The sequence below is a fragment of the Periophthalmus magnuspinnatus genome, chromosome 15 (assembly GCF_009829125.3).
Source record: "Periophthalmus magnuspinnatus isolate fPerMag1 chromosome 15, fPerMag1.2.pri, whole genome shotgun sequence".
Lineage (NCBI taxonomy): Eukaryota > Metazoa > Chordata > Actinopteri > Gobiiformes > Gobiidae > Periophthalmus > Periophthalmus magnuspinnatus.
The window spans coordinates 2228076-2254112 of NC_047140.1; the positions used below are offsets into that span (position 1 = coordinate 2228076).

Sequence of the window (26037 nt, forward strand, 5' to 3'; positions counted from 1 at the left end):
ACTGAGTATTTGTTTTGAGAAGACCCGGAAGTTGTCGCTAGCCGATCACGCGAGCGTCAGGTTCTACAACAACAAACTGTTGTCTGAAGTGGAGCATCTGAAACATCTGAAACATCTGAAGGAGAAATTAAATGATTAAGTGACTGTCCATATTTTGGACAGATTCTATCGACGTCGATGTAATAGCAGAATTTTATAAACAACTTTATTTTCAGAGCGTTGCTTGTTTGGCTAGCTAAACAAGCAACAGGAACACAGACAGACCCTAACGTGTCAGTCGTGACACCTGTAAAATGCTCATTAGATAATCGATGAAAAAAGTAGACCGCTGTCTCGTCTGTTCAGAATGAGCTTCTCATCGGCGGGAGACAGAGAAGCTGACATCCCCTTGGACATGGACGACAGTGGGCTTACATGTGCAGGGGACACCAGTAAACAGGTGAGCTCACAGAAGATGACTTTTATCTGGTGTTGTTTCATACATGTGGAATATAGATTGAGAAGCTTTAACGCTAGCTAGTTTACACCTTGGAGTGGTATAAATGCTGAGTGCTTGACAGTCAGTAATAAAACATAATAAAGAATTAAATCTAAGCATGTAGGCATAAGATATACTACTAAAAGCATTATTTATTAATCGTTCTTGGTTGTATCTGGGGCTTCAGTGGTTGTTCTGTCACTCAATTTAAGGATTATAATGTTATTGGACGTATGTTTTTGCTAACTGCATTTAGTTGATTTATACATACAGTGGGGTTGTAAATATTGTAGACACAAACAAACAGATTTTTAATCTATCATTCAAAATAAGGCTGACAATTATATACCAACCTGTAATAGAAGTATGGAGAACTCAAGTGGACACTGAAAGTGGAATATAACTTGCACCAATGCTAGTACATACATATTTTCAAAGACTTTTCATCCTGCAGGACACAATGATCTGTTCTGGCAGTAGTGAAATAAAAAGCAGAGCGGTCGTGAAGTACTCCGCTGCCCCACCTCCAACCAGTTATGCAGTCCTACAAGAGAAGACCGACTTGAAACTACCCCCTGCCAACTGGCTCAGAGAGAACCCTCAGCTGGGTTCTGCTGGCACCACTGTGTTAGGGTCCAGCAGTAAGAGCAAACCATTCTCCAGGTAAAAGCTAAATATATACACTAAAGCCAATGCAGCACAATTGCAACTATTTTGTTTTAACACAATTTACTATTCATACACTTCACTGTGCTGTCTATGCAGAGGGGATGCTAATCATTGTTTACTCTTGGCTGGAAGTAGCAAACTCGCTCAGCTAATTGCTGCAAACATTTGGAGCAGATGGCCTCCCTTGTTGGTCCGGATGCTTTGATGAAGATAGATTATTGCTAACAGCAGTATCCATATTGGGAACTGTTTGTATTGTCAAGTTACGGAGAAGAACATTAATTATAAAGTATTGCAATATTTTTAGTGCCGTTTCTTGGACTATTTATTTAGTTAATCAAATTTATATTGCGATCTCAGATATTGCTCCAATCAGCTGCAGAAATCGTGCAATCAAAATATTTGTTGTTCTGACTAAAACAAGGCAAATACATGGTGGCTTTTAAATCCAAAACCTGACCAATATTAATAATAGCAGCATTAAGTCTGATATAATTGTGATGTATTTTTTTCCATGATTGCATCCCCAATCTGCACTGTTAATGCTCTTATTGGTATGATAGCTCATAGTTATGTATTTATTTATTGATGATAAATTACTGAATGAATTTTGATTTTCTAGTTTTGGCATGGCCTATGACTTCATTGACTGCATCGGGGATGATGTTGATGTGGTGTCAGATTCAGAGGTTTGTGTAGATTTCAACAACTTAAAGCATCATTTAGTTGTTTTTTTTTACTTTGTTAATGCATTTTATGTCTTCTGCAACATTTAGAACATAAAGAAGCTGTTGAAAATTCCTTACAGTAAGTCGCATGTTAGCATGGCTGTTCACCGAGTGGGAAGAACGCTGCTTTTGGATGAACTAGATATTCAAGAGCTGTTTAGGAGGTCCTCCCAAGTAAGGATAATTGCTCAGTGGCATTCTGAGTGTAAGGAAGCATGTAATGCACTTTTTGAGATAGCATTTATGTTTTGCTTATCTTAGACAGGAGATTGGGCATGGCTGAAGGAGTTTTACCAACGGCTAATGGATCAAAAGTGGCAAAGGAAGAAGAAAAGTAAAGAGCATTGGTATCAAAAAGCCATCCTATCAAAGTTCCTTTACTACAGGTAAGTATATAGGTTAAAATGTGCATGTTTCAAATGGGTACACATTTTTTGACATGACAAATATTTATTTCAGTATAAATGGTGATGGAGCTGCAGCGCCAGTACCAAAGGACATGGTCGATGAAGTGGAGGAGGAGATCGAGGCAGAGGAGTTGAGGTCTTCATGGCCGACCACCCTCACCACTCCAGATGAGGACGACTCTGCTCCGGCCAAAGAGGTCACCTATACTTGCAAAAGCTGCATACTTATATAAGGTATTCCAGTGGGTGCTTAGTAATGACTTACCTGAGTTGTGGTTGTTGTTTGAATAGGAAAGCGTCTCTGTGGACAGCCAGTTTGCCCTCGGCCATGTGTCATCGGTTCCAAATGAACAGAATCTTCCCACACTTTTCAATGAAGGAGAAAACAGTCAGGTAAGACGAACATAAGTTGTTCACAATACTACAAGTTTTAATCATGATTAAAGAGGGGGTATTATGGTAAATCAGCTTTTTGGAGCTTTCTACTATGTTAAAATGTTCCTTCATCAAAAACATGCCTGAAGTGGTTTTCTGAATCATTCATGCATGTTAGAGTGATTTTGCGGTTTCTCCCGGGCACTATTTGCACCCTTGTTTTGGCTAGGTATGCAAAGGCACGTGTCTAAAGCTCAGCTGACAAGCGTACGTATCCAGGAGGCTCCTTGCAGCGCTCCTGCCATCCCACCAAGTGAAACTGAAACTAATTCATTTGTGATACATTGTTTTTGTCTAATATAACATTTTCAAAAGAACAAAAGGTAACATTGTGATCTAAACATGTTATTTGTTAGCAGTCAAGACCCCATAGAATATTAATATCCCCTCTTTAAGTAGGTTGCTATAAGGGCAATTGTGTGAACTGGGGCTTTAAATAAGCTAGTCTCCAAAAATACACCTATAAATTGTGTATATGTAGCAAATTTGACATTTTCAACACTCATCAGAAGTATAGTAAAATAATAGACTGTGTAATTGAACACGGTCTATACGATACTCAATTTTTAATATTTAAATTCATGAAAAGAATGTAGACAATTTGTCCCTAAAAGTCACTGTCATGGAATGATTTGAGAAAGAATGTGAAGACTTGTTAACAGAAGACCATGTGCACTACATGTGTATTTGACAGGGTTTACGGAATGACTTTGTGCGTAACATCATGTGGACCTTTGAAGACATCCATATGCTGGTGGGCTCCAACATGCCCATATTTGGAGGAGGTCGATATCCTGCCGTCAGCCTAAGACTAAGGTATTTTAGAATTTTAATAGACATATGTTATACTTTGTACACATCTGTTAAACATTTTTTTTTTTGCATTTATCAAACATTCAGAGACAATAATAAGCCCATCAACATTCTGACTGGCATTGATTACTGGCTGGACAATCTTATGTGCAATGTTCCAGAGCTTGTCATGTGCTTTCACGTCAATGGCATAGTGCAGGTACAGTAAATGGATATTTATTAGTAAACACAAACTTTTAATCAAAATGTCCTACATTCTTATTTCGTCCTACATAAAATTTTTGTTTTGTTTTCCACAGAAATATGAAATGATTAAAACCGAAGACATCCCTCATCTTGAAAACTCCACATTTTCGACTCGGGTGATAAAAGACATCGCTCAGAACATCCTCTCCTTCCTTAAGTCCAACTGCACCAAAGAGGGACACACTTACTGGCTTTTCAAAGGTCTGATCTCAGTCTAAAGTTGATTTATGCCTTTTCCAAATGTTGATTTCTGATGAACGTATGTTCCATTTTCAGCCAGTGGGAGTGACATAGTGAAGCTGTATGATCTCACCACACTGTGTGAAGAGGCGGAGGAGGAGTGTCAGAATCCCTTCACTCTGCCTGTGGCTGTCTTACTTTACAAGTAGGTCAACTCGATTTAGGCTTGGGCAATATAGCTGGTGTTCAAAATGACTTTCCTTCTTCACTGATATTTATTTATTTTATTGCACATATTATTCATAGTTGAATTTAACATTATAATATATTATAATTTATTTATATATCTTTATTTCAAATAAGTGGATTGAAATTTGAAGTAAGGAGATATCGTGTATTTGTAGTGGTTTTGCTATACCTTTTTACAGTGCACAAACTAATGCGTTGTTGTTTATTTTTAGAGTGGCTAGCAACTTGATGCTTAAGGCCCACCAAAACAGAAAGCATTATGGCACAGTCAGAACTCTGCTTCTCAACTGTATAAAACTTCTAGACCAGGACAAACACCCTCAGGTAATTTGTCTAACAACTGCTAACACATAACCACTAATGCCTAAGCTACAGTATATTTTTACAGATTAGCCAGTGTTATAGTGTCATACTTTGGCTAATTGTAATTGGTTGTTTTCTGGCTCACCTTTTGTGTTGGCCAGATCATCGCTTCCGCCAACTACATGCTGTCGGAGCTCTTCCAGCTGGACGACCCCACTGAGGAAGATGAGGGGGAGTCACTCCGGGCCGGAGGGTCAGAGGACAGCTACAGTGATGAAGAGCGAGAGGAAGAGGAGGAGCTGACAGAGGAGAGCGATGAGAACAGCTCCTACGCTCGCTCTCAGCGGGACAGTAAGGCCGTAGCTGTCATCCGCTCTGTAGTAGAGCTCTCTGTGCCCGAGAAGTACAAGTCTACTCATCAGATCAGAGTAAGATTACATATAAATATATAGGTACCACTTTATAATAACGACACCTTAATACCATTGTTCATGCTGTATTAATAACATTAATACAGCATGAACAATGACATGATTCATAATAATAAATTGTTTATTATTAATTGTAAATAGTTAATTTAGGGGTTAGAAGTTAGGGTTTTAACAACTTAAAGTACGAAATTGTCTTCTGAATAACTGTTTAAAGATGCTTTTCCCCATTTTTTTTATAGCCAAACTGTTCTTTTCCTGTTTCTCAAGACAAAGAAGAAAGATGCAGACATGTTCTAAGTTATGTATTAAAGGTATTTATTACATTAAGTGATTATTGTAATTACTCTGTCCAACAACACATATTTAGTTTCTTTATAATGGAGATCTAGCACTTCATTAAATCTAAATCTGTCTTCAGTCTTGTTCAGTTGTTGATTTTAATACCTTTCCAAATTTCCAATCTGTTTCCAAATTCCTAATAATGGACATTTTAAACCAATAGCTGCTGCCATGCCTGCCATGCTGTTACCTAAAAACAATAAGAGTAAAAGATGTAGAGCAGACTTATTCATTACATTATTAAAATAAGTACTGGCAATTATTTTAAATGTTACTAACCCTTTCATTTGTATGACTAGAGTTTAAAGGCAGTGGATCTCACCATAAAGAAGGAAAGTGATCTACCTGCTGCAGACCCAAACACGCCCATCCCACTGAAATATGAGGAGAGGAGTACCACAGGAGCCTGCTCGCCTGAAAACGACATCTCACTACTTTTGGAAAGAAGTTAGTGTATCCACCAAGTTAACCCTCTTCCTTCCCCATCTTTTTGAAGTATCATAAATTCACTGTCCGTCTGCAGCTGGCATTGTACATGAGGACCAGAAACACCCCACTCGCTCTGGAATGATCCCCGGCTCTTGGCAACACCGGATGAAGATGCAGCTCTTCCTCAAAGCCTCCAAAGCCTACTATGTCCTCTCTGACGCTGCCACCAACCTACTGAAGTACGGACGAGCTCTGCGTTACATCAAACTCGCTCTGCAGTGCTATGGTGAGATTTAAACTTTTAACATTTAGCACCACTTAATGACTTGCATTTTTAAAAATTTATTTACAAACTGTTTTCTGTTGGTCAAGTTTATTTTTGTTCAATTAAACTGAACTAGTTTGGACCCTTTTCATAGAAAATTGACTTTAGGTAGTTATGATTTAAGAACCTTACATTTACTCTGTTCTATGCAATATTATTATTAATACATTGTTTATGAGGCATGTTTTTTATGCCAATACTTTAGAAAGAAACGTTACATACTGCACTTTATACTTTAAAAAAAAAAAGTGGCATTTAACGAAGTGATGTTGTTTATTCCTTTTGTGATCCCCCAGATGCCTACTGTTCTGTTAGCGGTACTCTACACCCTCATGTGCTGCACTTCCACAGCCAGTGCCTGTCTCTGTGTGGAGACATCCAGCTCATGTTGGCACAGAACATTAACAACCGAGCAGCCTACCTGGAAGAGTACAACTACCAGACCAAAGAGGACCAGGAGATCCTGCACAGCCTGCACCGCGAGAGCAGCTGCCAGGGTCTGTCACTAAATACACTTTAACTGCACAAAACCTTTAGCAAACACACACACACACACACACAATGTTTACATGCACAGCTTGGGGAATTATTCTTCTATCAAGCTGTTGAATAGATTTCAAATGTTATCTTGATGCAAAGTGCCAGACACATTTTGGCACCCTTTCTAACTATGAGCACAATGATTCTTGTTTTAAAAAAAAGTCATTTAATTACTGCAAAAACACTACAGACGTTTCTTGCATCTTGAAGTCTCTAAAAACAACACGGTTATTTTAATCACCAAAGGTTTTATCAGAGGTTACAATACTAGTGGTGGAAACTGTTTGTAAAAGATATAATTAAAGATAAATGTTTCCATTTTATGTATTGTGCTCTATGTTTTCAATCTGACCGGTGTGTTTCTCCTCTTAGCCTTCAACATGGCGACAGACTTGGCCATGGACCCAGAGTACCAGCTGTTTGTAAGCTGTAAGTGTTACGAGGCGGCTCACGAGCTTTTGCTGTGCGACACTCTGAAGGACAGTGCAGGAGAGCAGCTCAAACAGGTTCTCAAACGCCTGGGCAACATCCGCAATGAGATGGGAGTGTTCTACATGAACCAGGCTGCCGCCATGCAGTCCGAGAAAGAAGGTAGGACACGAGTTTTTCTGCTACTGTGCCCTCTATCAAATTTGGCACTCATAAGCAAATCTTTGGTCATAACCCTAACCCTAATTTTTTTACATTTTCTGAAACTAAAAAACAAATTGACATCTGAGGGCAACATCCTACCTGATCTTTTCTCTGATTCATAACGATTACTTGTTCATGTAAATTCAGATGGTGCCAATATTTAAATGTTTTGTTTAAAATATTTTACTTCCTTTAAGACTATTTCCTTATTTTGAAGATATACAGGTTATAAACAATTGTGTCATACTTGTTACGCATACTGATATATATCCAATGCCACTGTAACTTTTTCTAGAAATAACTAAAACTATGCATATTTTTTTTCTTTTAGTGAAAAAGTCTGTGTCAGTGGCTGAGCAGGAGATTTGGAAGAAGAGCTTTGGCTTTTTTGAGAAAGGCATGAAGGACTTTGAGGCGATTGGAGACAGCACCAACACGGCCCTGCTCCTTTGTAATACTGGCAGACTCATGAGGATCTGTGCCCAGGCTCACTGCCCTGTGTATGACGACCTGAGCAGAGCAGAGTTTTCACTAGAAGAGGCACTCTATTATAATAAGGCACGTAAGCTTTACAACCAGTTGCATAATTCAAAATGGCTGGATGTGGCCTCTGTTTTATACATTTTTGTTAATAGTCACCTTGTCATTTTGTTAATATGCCTTAAAATGATGTTTATTATTCCTAAACTGCTATTCTGCAGGCCATAGACTACTACTTACGTGCAATGAAGTCTTTGACCACTAGAGAGAGCCATCCTGCTGTATGGGACAGTGTCAACTGGGAGCTGTCCACCACTTACTTCACTCTGGCCACACTCCTGCAGGACTATGCTCCACTGTCCAGGAAGGCTCAGGAGCAGGTGAGCACAACACATACAAAATGTTTATATGCTAATAAAATAACATAATAATATTAGTAATTGTTCTATGTTTAGATTGAGCGAGAGGTGACAGAGGCCATGATGAAGTCTCTGAAGTACTGCGACCTGCAGACAGAATCGGCACGACAGCCTCTATACCAGTACAGAGCAGCCACCATCCACCACCGCCTGGCGTCCATGTACCACAGCTGCTTCCGCAACCAGGTACCTGTCCCACAGCAAATAGAAACTATGCCCAGGTGGACACAAGGGTTTAGATGAACCTTTGGACTAATATTCATATTGAGATCCAAAATGCTGGTTTTAAAATAAAGTGTGCATCTAATATACCACCAACTGTATTTGAATGTCCTACTGAGTTCCAGATGAAGTCCATTTATCCCGTTTCTCTCTCCTGTGACAGGTGGGAGATGAGCATCTGAGGAAGCAGCACCGCAGCCTGGCTGAGCTGCACTACAGTAAAGCGGTCAATCTGTTCATAAGCCTCAGGGACGCCCCCTGTGAGCTGTTACGGACACTGCTGGAGAGGGTGGCCTTTGCTGAGTTCACTATGGCAGGTCAGACAGCACCCACCACTGCTGTAGTTTTTTTTTCTTATATAAAGCCCCTAATTAACAATTTACATTTACTGATCAAGCTTTTCAGTCCATTACTTAAGTTTTGAGAATCTGTTCATACTGATCGAAATCATATTTTTTTTTAAGTAATGGCGATTATAATTCCTAGGTATAAATATTTTTTCTTGGTGCAGGTCAAAACAGCAGTACAGCTAAGCTAAAAAGTCTCACCGCAGCTCTGGACATCATGACTGAGACGAGACATGCTTTCCAACTCATTCATAAAGAGCTGATAGAGGAGGAGATGGAGGTAAAACATGACTAGTTTTAAGGCTGTGTGGTGCAATGGGTGCATATAATAAAATATATATGTTTAGATGGGATATGTTTTTTGGGGTATCAACTAAGATTAATGGTAATATTAATGGCAGCAATTTGGATTTATATTGGCACAAAACAGAATTTTGCTTAAATTGTCATGCCCTGTGAATCATCAACTCCGGTTATGATTTGTATATATTTAAATTTTAATCATTTTGCATTGTATTTATTAATGTTGAAGAAGGAACAAGATATGACTGAATCAGCAGAATCCTCGGACTTGTCGACTGATGATGGGTCAGGACTCAACATTCAGGAAGTAATCAAGTTAATTGGAGTCTTTGAACCAAGCTTCTCCTTCCTGTTGCTCCAGGTCATTAAAATTCTAACTACAATAAAACGTAAACCAAGGTGAGTAGCAATAAAAAGGAAAACTTTTAAAATTGAATTGCTCCTTGTTAGATTTTTGTAGACTGACAATTGCGGTGTTTATTTTAGTGGAAGGGATGAGGAATTGCTGAAAACCTACAAGAATGTCTACTCCAACTTACTGCGTTCAGAGAAAAACGCCCCTCTACTAATGCGGGTCAAGTTCTACATCGAGCTCCTCAACCAGCTGAAGGCAGAAACTGACAGTAACAATCCAGATTCATAGCAGAATTTTCTCTAGGCTTAAAAAAAACAACCAAAATGCTTAAAAGAGTGTCTTCACTTCTAACAATAATGATCACATTTGTTACACGACAGTGACAAGTCCAGTTTCACCTTTGAATTTAAGAATCTTACAAATGTATACAAAGAGTTTTTTTCCGCAGTATTCTTTCCAGTCTTGTTTCAGTTTTTAGTTTGCTTAAATATTTGATTGGAAAATTGAAATCTGAAATCCAAATTGGGATTTTACATGCTTTAAGATTGAAAGAAAAATGTTGAAGAATTCCACATAAGTGCCCATTGTGCAAAGTTGCTGCACACATTTTCAAAATTATTCAGCATTCTATATTTATGTTGTATTTTCCATAACTTAACAAAAGCTTTGTAATATTGTATTTGATAATGAATATTTGACTACTGCTGATGTGAAAACCTATGTTATAAACTGTGATCAAAGATTTTACACACAGAAAAAGTTATATCCCATACAGTCAGCGGCACCAGCATTACTGTAAATAAAGTTAAGTTCCTTTTGGAAGCTTTCACTAGAACATTGTGTGCAATAGAAGAGCAACTGCCAATGCAAACGCAAAGTCTAGCACGGTGTACAGCTGTTAAGAAAAAGGCATGCTTTGCCGTTTGACTTGTAAAATAAAACTTGTATGATAGCTTTAACCTGGTCGTAGTCTTTTTTTGTTGAAAGTTTATAATGGTCACATTTTTACATAGCCCTCACCCATTCACACACATTCATACACCAGTGTACACAGACGCTGAGGGCAGGTGGTCTTAGTGTCTTGCCCAAGAACACAACAACATTCATCTGTGTGAGCTGAAGTCACACCGCCATCCTATGGGTCAGTGGATCTGACCACTCTGTTAATGATGTTGATGTTGAGTTGGATATGATCCGCCACCCTTCAGACCAGTGGACAAACTGTTTTATCTGGCAAGATGTAAAACATGGTGAGGCCAGCTGAGTTATAAGCATTATGTTCATAGTCTTAAAAAAGTAAGTTTTACAATAACACAAAGTGATCAATATTATTTATTGTTCTTATGAGCTGAATGGAAAGAATACATTACATTTTGAAGATAAGGTGCTGTGAAAAGTCTGATTAGTAAAACTGTATAATAAATAAAAACTGAGATATTAAACACATTGGAAAAGGATCAATACGTATCGTGTTATAATTAGTGCTTTGAGCTTGGTGCTTTCACAATGACAATTTATTGTATAACACAGCGGTCATGTGTGTGCTCCTCCTGGTGGTTGCTCTGTGTTATTGCAGCCTTCTCTTCAGGACACATGTCCCGGTCCAGAATCTGCTGAAGGATATCTTTGCTCTCACTCTGCGGCAGGTTGTAGAAGAAATACTGAGGTGCCATCTCAATGAATCTAAAGAGGAAAAACAAGACAATCCTTTGTACGGAGTTCTTTGCTAACATGATGACAGTTATTTAAAGTGCGTTATTTTGATTCCCAGGGACAGACATAACAAAAAAAAAAAAAGCATAACAAATAAATTAACTGCAATCTTTGGAGTTTCTGGGTGAGGGTTTCTGAATGATGAAAAATTTGAACCATTGCCTAACTTAAAACAAAATTTAGAAGGGTGAAAAATAGTCCAAATGTTGCCTATAAAATAATGCTAAAAAACATGAATCTCACGGTGAACTAAATGTTCAAGACAGCTGAAATAGATCTAATGTAAAACAAATTGTTCATGATACAAACTATGGTGTTGAAACAAAGCCTGTCTCAACTCCTAGTTCTTGTGTCCCAAATGAATTTATAGATAAATATATCGGGTAAATTCCAGGTTTTAATAAGAATCCATGGACCGTGAGCCCCTCCCTTGTTTTGAACAGTAGGCTTAGACATGTGTGCTGTGTAATCCACCCAGCAGCTGATAGTGGACAGGGATTACCAAACCTTCTGTGCTACCACACTATCAAAGCTATGGTACTACACTGGGATTTCCCTCTAAGGTCCAAATGTCTTTCTGATTACTATTAAATCTCCTGAAACATCAAATCAAAATCTCTCCCAGACTAGAACTGTTTGTCCACAGCTCCTATATGATACATTTTGGGGCTTTTCAAACTACTTTGTTTCTGCACATTTCCTGTTGTATAACTTAAGAACTTAATGCAAAAACATAATTTACATGTATAGACTATTCATCTAACATTAAGTTAATAATAGCAACAATATCAAAGTGGGAACGGACTCCAGGTATATTTTTGTAGAAGATCATAAAAAAGTATTATATCACCAAAAGGTGAAAAAGTCAATTTGCTAAAATATAGAGCATTTAAAGGTGCATGACGAAACCTTTCTGGTGGAGGGTCTGTATTTGGCTGCATACAGATGTTTTGCTTAGAATGTTCCACAGAAATACATTAAACTTGGATATAGATACATTAAATGTATCTATAGCCAAGTAGAAAAGCAGTTGACCTTGTTACTGGTTAGATCTGTGGAGAGGTGACCCCGCTCACAGTAAGAATGCTTTTGTTTTTTTTTGCTTTTTGTTATTAAAACAATTGTAATTCAACAAAAGTAACATATATTTTATACCATACTGTGGAAAATTCCAGGTAAAGCAATAACATTCATGGAGACAAGAAAGTGACAGACGCCACGCTACAAAAGTCACACAGAGGCTTTAAAGAGGAGCCATGTACTCACTCGTGTGCTTTGATTTGAGTGACTGTGCGGAGGCAGTTATCCTCAGAGAAGGAGTGCTCGTGGAACAGTACCCACTCAGGGAGGCCCAGGCCGGGGCTCTTGGGGCCATAGCAGGAGGCAGGATGGATCTGGGCCACGTGTTTGTGAGTGAGGATCAAGTAGTTTCCACAGCCGTCTACATCGCGAGCCACCTGGGGGCCAGAGGGCAGATGAAGAGCGTCTGGCAAGATATCAGGCACTGGCGAGCCACGCATAAATCAGAACCAAATGTAACAGAGTGTTGTCAACCATGGCTACATATTACTACTATATACTGCAAAAAATGAATATCTAGCCTTAGTACTCAAATCTGGATTAAATACAACAGTGTTTATGGGTTGTAACAGGCTAGATATTTTTTTTAAGACCACCTACAGTACAGCGAGTATGCGGATGCTTCCCATAGTCACAGTATCATTAGACATGTCTGACCTGCATGAAAAAGCCAGCCAGCAGAGCTTTTTTTATGTTGACAGTGTTGTTTCTTGAACCAAACGCAGGCAGAGAAACAGGCAGCTCGATCCTCTTTAGCGTGTCTATGAGCTCAGAACACAGAGCCTCAGCTATCAGTAATGCACTGTGGTCAAGATAGTTCTCCTGACACCACTTCTCCGCATTGCAATCTGAGAAGAAAGAAAAAAATACATATAAAAATGACATTCAGATCTTTAATGGCCATTTTGTGTCTGTTTCCTGAGCTCACATGGGTCTTGCTGGGTTTGGGTGAAGGCCTTGTAGATGTTGATGAGGGTGAAGTGGTCTCCCTCTGGGTGCTGATACTTCTTGTGGCACTGAGCAGCTTCTGGTTTTAAGTCTTTAGTGGGGACTATGAAACAAGAAGGTGCTGGGAAGAAAATGGAAAATCTAAATATTAAATGAATTCAATGTTAACTTTCATATCAGGTTTTATTTTAACTTCAAGACCAGGAGTGACTAATTTCTTCAAATACTGATTGAAGGCTGAGTGTAATTTTGTAAAGGATATTTTTAAACAAACATTTTAATCAATGTTTGTGAAACTGTTAAAAAATAACGTAGTTAGTAGTAATAATAGTAGTAGGCTGCTAGTAGTTAGAAGGAAACTGTCTTGCCCACAGATCATGAATCTTTCATAACACAGGTACAGGTACTCAATGAATATCTTTAATAAGGCTACTTAAAGTGTAGTTATTATTTTGGTAAAGCATGGACAAAGAGTTAATTCATAATGAACAAATAGTTGATTACAAATTATTCAGGCTTAGTAAATAATTAATTAAGAGTTTAGAAGTTAAGATATTGTTGAGGTTTTGACAAAACCTGAATTATTCTTAATAAACTATTTATTCTGAGTTAAGTCTATGTAAATAGTTAATATATATAGTTACCTGTTACCATGGCAGCGATGATGACCACCTCGCTCACACAGTCAAACTCACAGGAGGCCAGCAGGGTCTTGGCCAGCTGAGGCTCCAGGGGCAGCTCCGACATGATGATCCCCACCTCCGACAGGTTGCCATGGTTATCCAGAGCAGCCAGGTAGTCGAGCTCCTCTAGGGCCTGCATCAGACTGCTAGGATCTGGAACAACAAACCATACAGGAAATATTTAGGTTGAAGACACAAAACAGTAAATCAAGTCTGAGATAATCTTATTTATATTGAAGCAAAGCATTGGTGAACCACAGTCTTCTTTACAAATGGCACTAATAATATAGTATCAGACAACTGCAGATAGTAGATTCTGAAATCCATGGACAATACCTTGATGTTCCTGTGCAGCATGGACAACCAGGGCTGTAGTCCTTTGGTTAACCAGGTGACAGGGTCTTAGTCAACCACATTTTTAACTATAAGAGTGGTTCTGTTCTTTAAAGTACACAAGCAGTCCTTACAGATAGAAACTACTCTGTGTTAAAGGGGCACTATGCAACTTTTTCCATAGAGGGTCCACAACCTGCTACCTCCCAATGTTCCAAAATATAGCATTAAACATGTATCAACAAGTATCTCTAAGGAAAAAAGGCAGAGATGCTAAACTACAGATGAGATCTGTGAAGAACCTAGAAAGTCACATAGTGCACCTTTAACTACTGCTGCTCTGATGTAAAAAAAAAAAAAAAAAAAAAAAAAAAAAAAAAAGATGAATAAATGTAAAGAGAATATACTTCAAGTTTTTATTTTTACAGTCCAAGGATGTGGGATGAATGTGGGATTTTTGGATTCTGTATTTGTTGTGATAATCCAAATATCTGACCCACTGAGGGCTCCCCCCTGCAAAAAGGCCCCTGCAGATTAGCATTTGTATAATCCTCTTGATCATCCTCACATCTGGCATGTATCACTATGCTAAATTAAAACTCTTTCATCATCACAAATAAATAAGATTTTCTACAGTGTATTTTGTGACAAACATGTTTACGCCAGACCAATCTGTCTCTCACTCCTCCTCCGCAGAGATTCTAATATCAGCTAATGGGAGTGTATCAGAGCGCGCCTGTGTGTGCTGAGGGGGTGAATACACCAGGAAACAAAGCCCAGGAAGCAGGTCAGCCCTCAGAACAGGAGCTGTCAGTTCAGCTGTGCCACGCTTCACCGCTCAACAATAACCAAAGTTCTGTTCATTTTAACAACGGGATGAAACCCAGAAAGAGCCAAAAGAACAACCCAAATGTTCCAAAAGTGAGGACCCTCAGAGCCGAGGTAATGGGTTATTTAAATTCAGATGCAGAACAAGTGTTGACACATACACATAATACATTTAAACTGATCTTGATACTTACTGTGTAAAAGGATCAATACTTATTCCAAGGCCACAATAATAAACAACAGAATATAATTTTTGACACAAAATAATGATAGTTTCCTTAATGTTACTGTGTGGTCTTAGACTAGGTCTTATAAGATAAGATAAACCCTTTTTCAAAGCCAGGTTACTGGGATGCTACATGAGGATCTGTGCAGTTGCAATAGTAAGGGTTTCACTCAGGTGCTCTTCTGGCAGAGGGTCAGGCAACATTTAAAGCAGGACAGATGCACTCGTGGGATTTAGAAGATGTTAAAAAGTCTTTATTAACTCATGGCTGATTTCTTTAAAAAATGCCAATGTGTTTTAATGGCTGAAAGGCCTTGGCTTTTTTATAAAGGCTAAGATAAACCTTTATTTATCACACAAATTATAGAGCAAGTCCAATCTAAAACTTTTAGGAAAGGTCTAACTATTGCCATTAGTAAGATTACTACAGTTATGGGCTAACTATTCTAAAATGATTGAAAAACAAAGCACACAGCTGAGGCAAACCACTATTAAATTCTGATCTGCCTGGGACACAGGAGGCTTGTATTGGAGTGTGTTAAAACGTGTCGCGAATTTCCCAGACTGTAATTTGTTTTCCTTTATAGCTCTCACCAGGGCGGTCAATGAAGTCACAGTGGCCCAGTCCGGCTATTTCCATCCTTTTTAAGAACAGCACTGTAGACGTGATGTTTGCCTCCACTATAAGAGGCCGAGTCTCTGCAGGAAGCTGCCTCTCCTCTGGGTACAGACAGAAGCACTTGCCTGTGGACGGAAAAGACTGATTAAGAAAGAGAAGTGTATAGATGATATTGTTAAGAGTTGTGTTCAACAGCATCACCTGTGGGTCCTGCCAGCTGCTGTCTGCTCGTGGCCTGGCCTGTGCTGATTGGCTGAATGAGAATTGAGTTTGTTCTTATTCTGGGATTGTACACCTAAATTAGAAAGAGATAAGAGCTAAAATGAGGTCATTTGACTCTGATTCTTTCGTGTGCGGATATGGAGGTATGAGAATGATCAGAAATACATAAAAGACGCACACTTTGAACTGCCTTCTTAAATATTTATGCCCTACACCAAATTTTCACATACAACAATGGCCGACACATCTACATGCAGACTATTAACAACCTGGTGGAATATGGAAGCTCATTTCAGTGCATTGGATGCCATTTTCAAGACAGTTATTTAAGCCAGGGGTGTCCAAAGTATGGCCCCAAATCTGGCTCTCAATTTTTTGGCCTCCTGCTGAATTAGTGCAAATGAAAATAGACAGTATCTTTTTACAATCTGAAGGGCCATCATAACGTCAAAGATATGTCAAAATGGGTTCATCTCAGCGATTCACTGTATAGACCACGGTCAATCAATCAACAACTGTCTGAATAAAGCAGCTTGGCTATTCTACTTTCCCCATCCAAGTTCAAAGGTGGTGGTAACTATTTATCCACTTTACAATACAATGCTGACAGATTTCCTTAGACTTACATATCTCCTCTCTAGTCCAGTATCAATGACAAATCTGATGGAGTGGACGGCCCAGAAGAAGTCCTCGTTGGAGCTGGAGGTGAGGAACACTCTCCTCCTCCTCGGGCCCTGCCGCTCAGTGCAGTCCTGCAGGCTCCCGGGGGCCCCTGGGTGTACGGAGACCGGCAACAGCTCTCCCAGACCAGAGGGTAAGCTGTCCGCCTCATGACGCAGGATCTCATGGGCCAAATTGATCTCCTGAACCGATACAATTCAGTTTAGAAATTAGAATGACCATGGTGAATACAAACTGTGCATGTCTGTTAACTCATCTAAGCATTTTCCTTTCATTTAACTAAAATATTTCCCTTCTAAGAGCCTCCTGTTACCTGTGTAGTGACTAGAAACAGTAGCACGTCCCCCTCCTCTTCAGAGCGGTGGATCTCCAGGACCAGTCTAAGAGCAGAGCAGAAGTATCCCTCCTGTGTACTGCTGTGGACCAACTCTCCCACTTCCTGGTTCTGCAGCCGGATGTGTGTCACTGCAGGGGAGGTGAAGTGTGTTAGCTGTTTGGGCGCCGGATCTGTGGCAGTGAGGACCACCACCCTGAGCTCTGGTCTCTGCAGACAGATGTCCTTGAGCAGACCCAGGAGGACGTCTGTGGACACAGTCCTCTGGTGGGCCTGGTCCACTATCACCACAGCATAGTGCTCCAGCAGAGGGTCAGACATCATCTCCCTCAGCAGGACGTCATCTGTGCAGAACCTGTGGACAAACCAAAGGCAAAGACTAGTAAACGCAATTATTCCTATAAACAGACCAAATTCTTTTCAACTTCTTTCTGTCAGTTTAGTTTAAGTTTGTATTGTGATTTGTGAGTTGTTTAGTTTTTGTAACAACTAAAAAATGAGCGTGGCACATCACTTGTACCATGCATACAACCATTGATCTGGGTATTTATTATAATTTACACAAACAGACATGCTATGACTATAAATATTTTGTAAAATATTCAGAAAATCTAGTATTACAGTAGCCCTGCAGTACTTAAAAGGCAGTAGCACTTTTAAATATAGCAGACCAGAATAAAATACTGCACTTCACCACAACATTGAACATTGCATCTTCACTAGTCTGTAAATCTTAGCCTTGTTTCTCAAAGTCTCCCAATCAGTGGAAACTCCCCCCATTTCTTCAGAATTATGAATATGAAGAGCAAAAATATAGTAGCCCTCATGTTATATTTGGTTATGGTTATAATTATCATAATAAAGAATGTGAATTATATATGTTTCTTTCTGATACTGAGGTGAAAATACATCTTACTGGTACTTCTTTCCACTCCATTTTTTCAGGCTTTTTCACATGCACCGTTGGAAGTACCAACTTAGAAAAGTTTTTTTGTAAAGTAATGGGAAAGTTCTTAAACTGAGCAAGACAGTGTTTAAAGAGTGCGAGAGAGAGTTTTTAAAGGGTGCAAATGGGTGAGAGAGTTGCAGATTGGGTGATTATTTATGTTTTGATTTGTGTAATTTTAATGTCTTTCTTATTCTGTAAAGCACTTTGAATTACCTTGTGTACGAATTGTGCTATACAAATAAACTTCCCTTGCCTTGCATTAGATTAGATTAAATATCTACCTTCCTTCCACGGTTTTAAAAAAGGGTATCGCTGCTTAAATTTCCCCACTAAATGGGAACAAATATACAAAAGCAAGTAATAAGCAGCAACTAGTCCTGAAAGTCATTGTTAAGTCATGAGGTTTGAGAGAAATAGACCACGCTGCACAATGTTTAGCTACACTTCTGTCATCTATTTGGAGAGAGGCATAGAAACCCTTGACATTTAAGGTTTATCCCTCTCCTAGAGCAACATAAAAGCATGAACTTGAGAAAATAGTATCATAAATATTGTCTCTGCAGCCCCGGCCCTATTACTGTAATTTACTCTACTCATTAGTTTGAGAGAGGATTCTGGGTACAGCTGTTTATCTTATCAGCCTTCTTCAGTATTCGGGGATCCATTGTTCCCAGGCTAAGTTGTGGAGAGCACCCAGAGGAGAGGGTGACATATGGGTGTGCAATGGGCAGCTGTGAGGATAGCCCTTGAATGGAGGGGGCCAGCCGGGGCCTTTTGTTGTCTCCAACAGTGAAAGGGCACGTCGATTTAGCATGTGTGACGGTGCAAAATGTGGGTTTCACAGCAACACCATGGAAAGAATGAAAAAAGAATAGAGTAGCAATAATTTGTCAAAGTAAAGATGCAGTGAATGTTTGTCTAAAATAAAGCAACATGTGTAAAATGTCTAATTATGCAACAATAAAGTAAATATCCTTAATAGCAGCAACTTTCAAGAATTTCAACAGATCTAACTATACAGTAAGGTGAAACAACATCATTAAGATGCTGATTGTGTAATTCTACTGAAATAATGTCTTAAATGTATCCTAGAATTATAGTAAAATTATACTACCAAGTAAAAAAAAAAAAAATTTCCCTTCTGGATCAATAAAGTTTGCCTCAAACAATACCTCAAAAGTGTGTCGTTGGCGTAGCATGTCTCCATAGGAATGCTGTATCCGACTTCATGTCCAATGTTGACGTCCATCTCGTCTGCCACTCGTAAAGCCAAATCCACCGCCTGCTGTGTGTGGATCTGTGTGCACACCACCATCCCATTTATGTACTGCTCCGACAAGCAAAACTCAGCGCACCACTGTGGAATCTGAAAAAATAAGTTTGTTGTGGTATGTTTTGGTATAAGCATTTTTTTTTTATATATATTTTGCACTTACTTGAGAACTTCGTCCAGTCCTGGCACAACCGCTCAGCCATACAAACTGTTCCTTCGCCAACACATCCATGAATTCATTTTTAACTTTCCACACCGGCAGCACTTTCCTCTCCTCTAGTAGCTTATAAAATCTTGAAGAATACGGCAATCCGTCAAACTGGTTAAGCTCCAAAATGTCATCACACTCTTTGTCCACTTCACCTAGGCTTTCCGAGTCCAAGTAACATTCCTCTTCTGTCTCTTGGTCCATTGTTAGTTGTATATAAGATTCCAGAGGTGTAGAAACATGAGAAAGAATGAGCAACGGCCAGTTGAAGTTTGAAAATGTCCTATACGTGGTAAACTGTGCAACCAAATGAGAAGAGCTCAGCAGGCGGCCAGCCCAGTGTTGTCATGTGGTCAGTAATCCCAGAGAGGAGTGCCCGGCGTCAGCAGATGATACATACACACGCTGGGTTTATATGTCTTATGGGAACACCACACTGACTTGCTTTCATTTCCTGGACACTGATCCTAACCTTAACCATAGTTATCACTGCCCTTAAAGTGCATATGAGAAGTTTTCACGTTTTCTAATTATAACTTGGTTTGGTGGGATAGTACCTGTGGTAAATAATAAAAAAAGTCCATCCAAAAAAATCCATCTAAAATGCAGCAACAATTTACCTACAAGGACGCTAATACATTTTACAAAGTAAAGGTAATGTCTTTTATTATTATTAGTTTGAAGTTTCAAATTATAGTTGCTAGGTACGAGTTATGGTGTTATCTTCGATGTTTGTCAGTGTGCAAGTACATTCAGGAAGTAAAATAAACAAAATACAATCTTAAATATAAAGATGTTAACTATATTTTGGTGAAATGAGTATTCTAACCTGCCATATGCACTTTAAAAACCTCTAAAACCTCACCTTAACCTATTACAACCCATATCTGAACTTTAAACCATGTTGTTGATCTAATAATAGATTCATATCAACCTAACTTTGGTTACAAGATTATATATATATATATATATATATATATGTATGTATATGTGTGTGTGTGTGTGTGTGTATTTTAGTCCCCACAATGTGATAAATACCTGTACATGCACACACACACACACACACACACACACACACACACACTATTGCACACACCCTTGAGGACAAAGAGAACTGGTTCCCGTACCCAGGCTCAAATATGAATTACTAATTAATTTCTTAAGTTAATTCTGTTCTGTATTCGTGGCATAGAATTTTGATTCTGATTTGTTTTTATAAGATGACTTCCAAGCATCGTCAAACTATTTACTTTTTTGTTGTGCGCTTTTAAATGTGTAGTTTTGCTGATTAGAAATAGCACTTTGAACCAGTACATCTTTACTGATGTGCAATAGAGCTCCTTATTATCTCATGCTTACTATAAATAATTTTATGAATGAAAACTTGGATAAAAACAAATTTAGTGTAGCTCTGCATGTGGATGTGGATGTGTTTTGTGTTGGATAGCATCTGCAGGTGAAATGACAGAATTACTATCTATGATTCGTTAATGCATTGTTTATGTTAATTCTATACGTTAAGTTCACCAGCAGGTGGCGGACTTGTACAACTCTATCATTTCCATGAGAAAGGATGCAATATCTAGTCAAACAAAGATTTCAGCTTTGTGCATTTGTGAAAAAAGAGATAGTTGGATGTTTAAAAAAGATCAGTTTACAATGGGTTTGATCATGTTACAGTTACACAGGCAGGATTTTATGATAACATTTAACACTTGCACAGTATGTTTCTCACCATGGATTTGTAGTGTACAGAGTGAAAAGCAAAACAGTTCAGTTCCAGGGAAATCACAAACTTGAAAGACAACATGAGAGTATCACAATCAGCAAAAACAGTAAAGCTCATGGCACTTAAGTCATCCTCACAGAGAGATAAAACATGAGACAGTTAACATAGCCGTTGGAGAGGCAATTATTTGGTGTTGCTGTAAAAGTTTGAAAACCCAAGTGAATATGTTCAATCCACAGTTTCTTCCAATGTCCAGCAACCCGGGAACAGTACAACAAAAAATTCACTTGGAGAGAGGTAAGAAAGAGAAAGTATGAAAGTACAAAGTAGTTAAATCTTGTTCAAGGCTTTGACATAAGTGCTGCAGATAAACTGTGAAATAGTTCTGTGTCTATTAACATGTTTTACAGCTGTATTGATAGCCCACAGAGACAGCATAATGTTAAAAACAAGTCAATGAAGGAACTGATGCCAGATTCTGTCACTGCTATACAAAGCCTCAGTGTGCTGAAGTGGACATACAGTAGCTGGCTGTATTGCAGCATCTGCTATAGTTTATCGTGAGGCAGCAGAGTTCACCTTTACCTTACTTTAAAGAACCACAAACTAAAAGTGATTCTATCACATGTACAGTATTTTGGACACATAGCACCTAAGTTTACAATCAACCAGCATCAGTTATACAGATCAGGGGTTTCCATATTTGTTCAGGTTTGGACCACAAAATAACTCCCCACCAACCCAAGACCCCTGCAGCAAACTTCAACTCATGTAATTTCAAGTAGAAATATGGTTCAGTTGTATTTATTTGAGTAATTGTGTTATTTAATTTTCATATTATTTTAAATTAAATACAGTGTTATTGTATCTTCAACTGATCTCACATTGTCAAGTCCCAGTCGTGGCACTCATAGCGCCACTTGACACTGATTAATACTTTACAGATCAGTAAAGAATTGCTATTTTAATCATAAAATGGTAGCAATATTTTCTATATTTAACAGAATGCTTTTACGCAGTAACAGAATCTGGAGTGCATGAATAATCAATACAAAAGTTCAGATTAAGGTTGTGCTGCATTTCCCTTTATGCCTACGTCATTATATTTTCACATCATTGCTTATAAAACATCATAAGCAGTGTCACTAAGAAAAAAGTAGAAAACATCAATACTAAAACAAAGGAACAATGTTGCAGTTCAATAATAAATACTTAAATAGTTCATTGGTACCTGAGTGAGGACAGAATGCCGTACAGAGGTGCAGCACCAAAAGCAGTCGCTCAGTCCCCTTTAGTTTCACTTTCAACATGAAAGCTCTCCTCTTCAGAGTCTTTAGTGCAAACCATACTCTGTGTGGAAATCAGCATATCTATAAAAACGCTCAAGAGTCCGTGTTCTTTGGTGGTCTGTAGGGCAGCGCTGGAACAGGCCTGGAAAAAAACACATGAACTCATGAAAAGTAGAGTAAGGTAAGATAGTGTTGCATTTATCAGTGTTTCAGTGTCAGTTTAAAGGCCCTGTGCCACATGTGCCCCATGTATTTGAGCTCAGTTTGTCCCAGTACAGATATATTGTATAAGCAGCTTGTGAGGTCAAAAATGTCCCCTGTGTGCTGTCTGCATCTAATTATAAAGTGTTCTATTATCCGGTAATCAAGAAGTGTGTGTTAGCATGCCAGTTGTTGGTTTTACTTTGAAAGCAAAACTTCACTTTTCTGAATGTTCTGAAAATCACTTCTACACTAGCCATGGTAAATAAACAGGATTGCAGGATTGATGATCAGTGAGGAACAACTTTGAACCACTGCAAACCGTTAAAAATGAATTTTGCATTTAAAATCAGGTACAGCGCCGTTAAGATAAATTTAAATTTATGTTACGTTTGGGAGTAGGACCACACCTCATACTCCTCTTGGTCTTCTTCCCACCCTCCCTTCTTTTCTACTTCTCATCCCTCCTTCTTTCACGTGTAGAAGCTCCTGAGCTCCACCTGTAGAAGCTCCATCAGCTCTGCTCAGGAGCCCCACACCGGCCTTCGAGCGTCACTTGATCATTGTCTTCATACATGATAGATTCATATTTACACTGTATTCTGAGATGTGGTCCTTGCTAGTGAATTTGGGTTAGTTCTATGGTATAAGCCAAATCAGATTTTTTCAATACCTCACCCTGTTTGTTGGTGATTTGAAGCCAGTAGATGTTTAAAAATAATATTACAGATTATGTTTTTCCGCTTGCAAACTTATTTTTAGATTCATACTATAGGTATGTCAATTCATGACAATTTTTGGTTAAGGTTTAATACTACATAATGTGACCCTGCTGCCTTATAATTATATTCAATGCTTTTACAGAAACCAAGATGTTTGAGTTAGAAAAATGGCATATGAATCCTGTTTGCATAAAGTAACATCACTGTCAGTGAAAAAGGTATTACCATATTTTTTTGGCAATGTCAAAATGACTTATTTCCTTCTTACCTGCTGGGCAGAGGGATGGTGGGGGGAGGTGTGGGCACAGTGGGTATAGGGATGGGCCTGGGAGCAGTGCTGTGGACTCTGCTGCCCCCTTCAGACAGACTGTTGAACCGACGGGACATCCTCAGCACAGGGTCAGCAGGGAGGGGCTTCTGAGGAGGGCTGGGCTTCTCGCACTCCTGCACACAAAATCATAGGTATCAGTTTTAGTACCAAAATGACCACAATAAATACATTATACTAAAACCTCATTGTGTCATACTCAAGCTGCAAAAAAACTCTAAGAAGAAAAGAGCTCTGGAATACTTAACTGATGTAAAAACGCAGATAATGTCTCCTGAAGATCATTAATTTTGGTTAATATATAATTAAATCAAATTAGTACAAAAATTCAATAATTACACAACAACTCATTGAGAATATTAGAGCTTTCAATATGTCACATAATTACTCATACAAAGCTGGCTTTTAAGATGTTCCACAATATGGCTTTCAATGTATCTATCTCCATGGAGACAAGCAGATGACAACACTATCCTAAATTATAGACGGGCAAACAATAAGAATGCCTATTTATTAATCAAAATATTACTTTGGAAAACCCAGCTTCAGAAAGCTTATGTTTCACTGGGTGACCTACAACAATACACCTAAGTTAAATTCTTTAAAAACACAAACATCCACCATCAGTGCAATTTTACAGTTTCCAGTTGTTGTGTCTAAGATAATAGTAGAATTACATTAAACTGAAATCCACTCTGATTATTCACATCTGCATGCTAATATAATACTGATTCAAATGTGGCATTCACTGTTCTCCCTCTGACATTCATTTAAATTCACCATAGCCCGAAGCCCATTAATCTTTCCTTTAAAAACTGTATGCAAAGTAAACCTGTGTAACCAGAATAATGAGGCATGCCACCTTCATGACTTGTGTTTAATATGGATTAGATGTAAAGGGGCTATGGAGGTGGAGCACTAGAGGGCACTGTGTTATCATACTGGCCTTTCTCATACAGAGGGGGTGGAGCTGTGACAGGAGGTTATCTGCATGAGCTGATGCTGTGTGGTACTCTGCACTGGACAGGAGACACATCCAGCCTATCATCACAGTGAAAAAATGCACTTTAAACTACTTTAGTGAATTCTGTCTTGAATAAAAGTCTTTACATTTTGTGTATTACTTGCTGATTTATTGTAATTCAATTTTTAAGGATTTTTACAGCAATAACTCTTGCTATGTGGCAGTATTGTTCATTTTTGTTGATTGTTGCTTTTAATTAAAACAGAACCTTGATATCCTCTCAAAGTTATATTATTTTAGGTGAGCAAATACGTTAGTTCACTTAACTACAGTTGAAACTACAAAAACACTTACACTGGTAATAGTCTTGCCCAGAAAAAAACACTGGCTGAAAATTTTCTAAGCCTCAGTTGCTGTTAAATGACTCGATGTTTGCTGTAGTCATTGAAATAATCAGAGGTGAGTAGTTAAAAATGAATAGTAATCCAAGAAATGATTCAACTAAGGATGCAGTGCAGTGGAGTGCAAGAAACATATTCAAATCATGATGTTGCAGGGATACTGATAAAATATATGTCCATTGATGTTTAGTGTATATCTTTAGGAAGATAAACAAACAAACTAGTGTCTCTTATTAATGCCAGATATTTAAGACCGGTGCATTTCTACTTCACATCTTCATAAAATGTTTGCAAGTTAATTCACTGTAGAAACATTACCGTTTCTAAACTAAAAGGTCGGACTTTCAAATTCAATGTCGCTAAAAGCCAGTGCTGTTGTCAAACTGGTGACATTTCCATTTTTGTGTGTGCATTTCTATTTGAATGGACCCAGAGCAGCAAAACATCATGACTGACCAGTAATGCCGTATTGACGAAAAAACCTTGAACACATCAGTTATATCACATGTCAGTAAACGTGTTTCATCAAACACATGGAGCAAGTTACAGAATCCAGCAGCTACAAAATGTCAAAAGTATTAAAAATCAGATACTAAACGAAACTAAAACTAGTATTGAAACTAGATTTGAGCAAGTATCTATACAAAACAAGTCACATTCACAGGACAAAAATGAGCTTCAGATGGCTCTTGAGCTGTACTAGCATAACACCAAAATAACTAGTACACGCCCATGGACCACTATGAACCTACCTGGACCACTGAGGAATTACACAGATATAAGGACCACATGGTACTGTAAGAAAGTACTACAATTTAATGCTGAAAATGACATCCTATTGCCTAAATAAAGAGTCTTTATTATTATTATTATTATTGTGTTATCGTATAGAGTATTGAGTCTATTCCTCAGTATCAAAATGAAGTTTGAAATTTGAGTATTGTGACACTATCAAAATGTCAAAATGAACAAGAA

At 38.4% G+C, this 26037-nt stretch overlaps 3 protein-coding genes across 3 annotated transcripts in view; 1 reads left to right on the forward strand and 2 right to left on the reverse strand.

Moving 5' to 3' along the window:
• Positions 1–33: 33 nt before the first annotated feature.
• Positions 34–10290, forward strand: edrf1 (erythroid differentiation regulatory factor 1). Its single transcript, XM_033979565.2, has 25 exons — positions 34–439; positions 933–1141; positions 1770–1836; positions 1924–2049; positions 2137–2261; positions 2335–2479; positions 2574–2675; positions 3412–3533; positions 3618–3729; positions 3830–3977; positions 4053–4161; positions 4418–4529; positions 4670–4936; positions 5179–5250; positions 5578–5725; positions 5802–5993; positions 6329–6529; positions 6945–7163; positions 7537–7763; positions 7907–8065; positions 8141–8290; positions 8490–8643; positions 8838–8953; positions 9206–9375; positions 9463–10290. The coding sequence occupies exons 1-25, from the start codon at positions 347–349 to the stop codon at positions 9617–9619; spliced, it is 3702 nt and encodes a 1233-aa protein (XP_033835456.1). The 5' UTR covers positions 34–346; the 3' UTR covers positions 9620–10290.
• A 387-nt stretch (positions 10291–10677) lies between these two features.
• On the reverse strand, positions 10678–19744 carry dhx32b (DEAH (Asp-Glu-Ala-His) box polypeptide 32b). The gene is made up of 11 exons (XM_033980240.2): positions 19384–19744; positions 19120–19313; positions 16978–17353; positions 16610–16846; positions 15963–16056; positions 15737–15886; positions 13717–13908; positions 13053–13193; positions 12782–12972; positions 12311–12501; positions 10678–11014 (listed from the first exon to the last, which is right to left on the reverse strand). The coding sequence occupies exons 1-11, from the start codon at positions 19630–19632 to the stop codon at positions 10846–10848; spliced, it is 2184 nt and encodes a 727-aa protein (XP_033836131.1). The 5' UTR covers positions 19633–19744; the 3' UTR covers positions 10678–10845.
• A 2415-nt stretch (positions 19745–22159) lies between these two features.
• LOC117382865 (disintegrin and metalloproteinase domain-containing protein 12-like) overlaps positions 22160–26037 on the reverse strand; it is a 119486-nt gene continuing 115608 nt past the window's right edge. Inside the window, exons 28-29 of the mRNA XM_055227466.1 lie at positions 23638–23813; positions 22160–22588 (exon numbers count right to left, since the gene is read on the reverse strand). Coding sequence (XP_055083441.1) covers positions 22540–22588; positions 23638–23813 — 225 coding nt within the window. The 3' untranslated portion in view covers positions 22160–22539. The remainder of the gene's footprint in view (positions 22589–23637; positions 23814–26037) is intronic.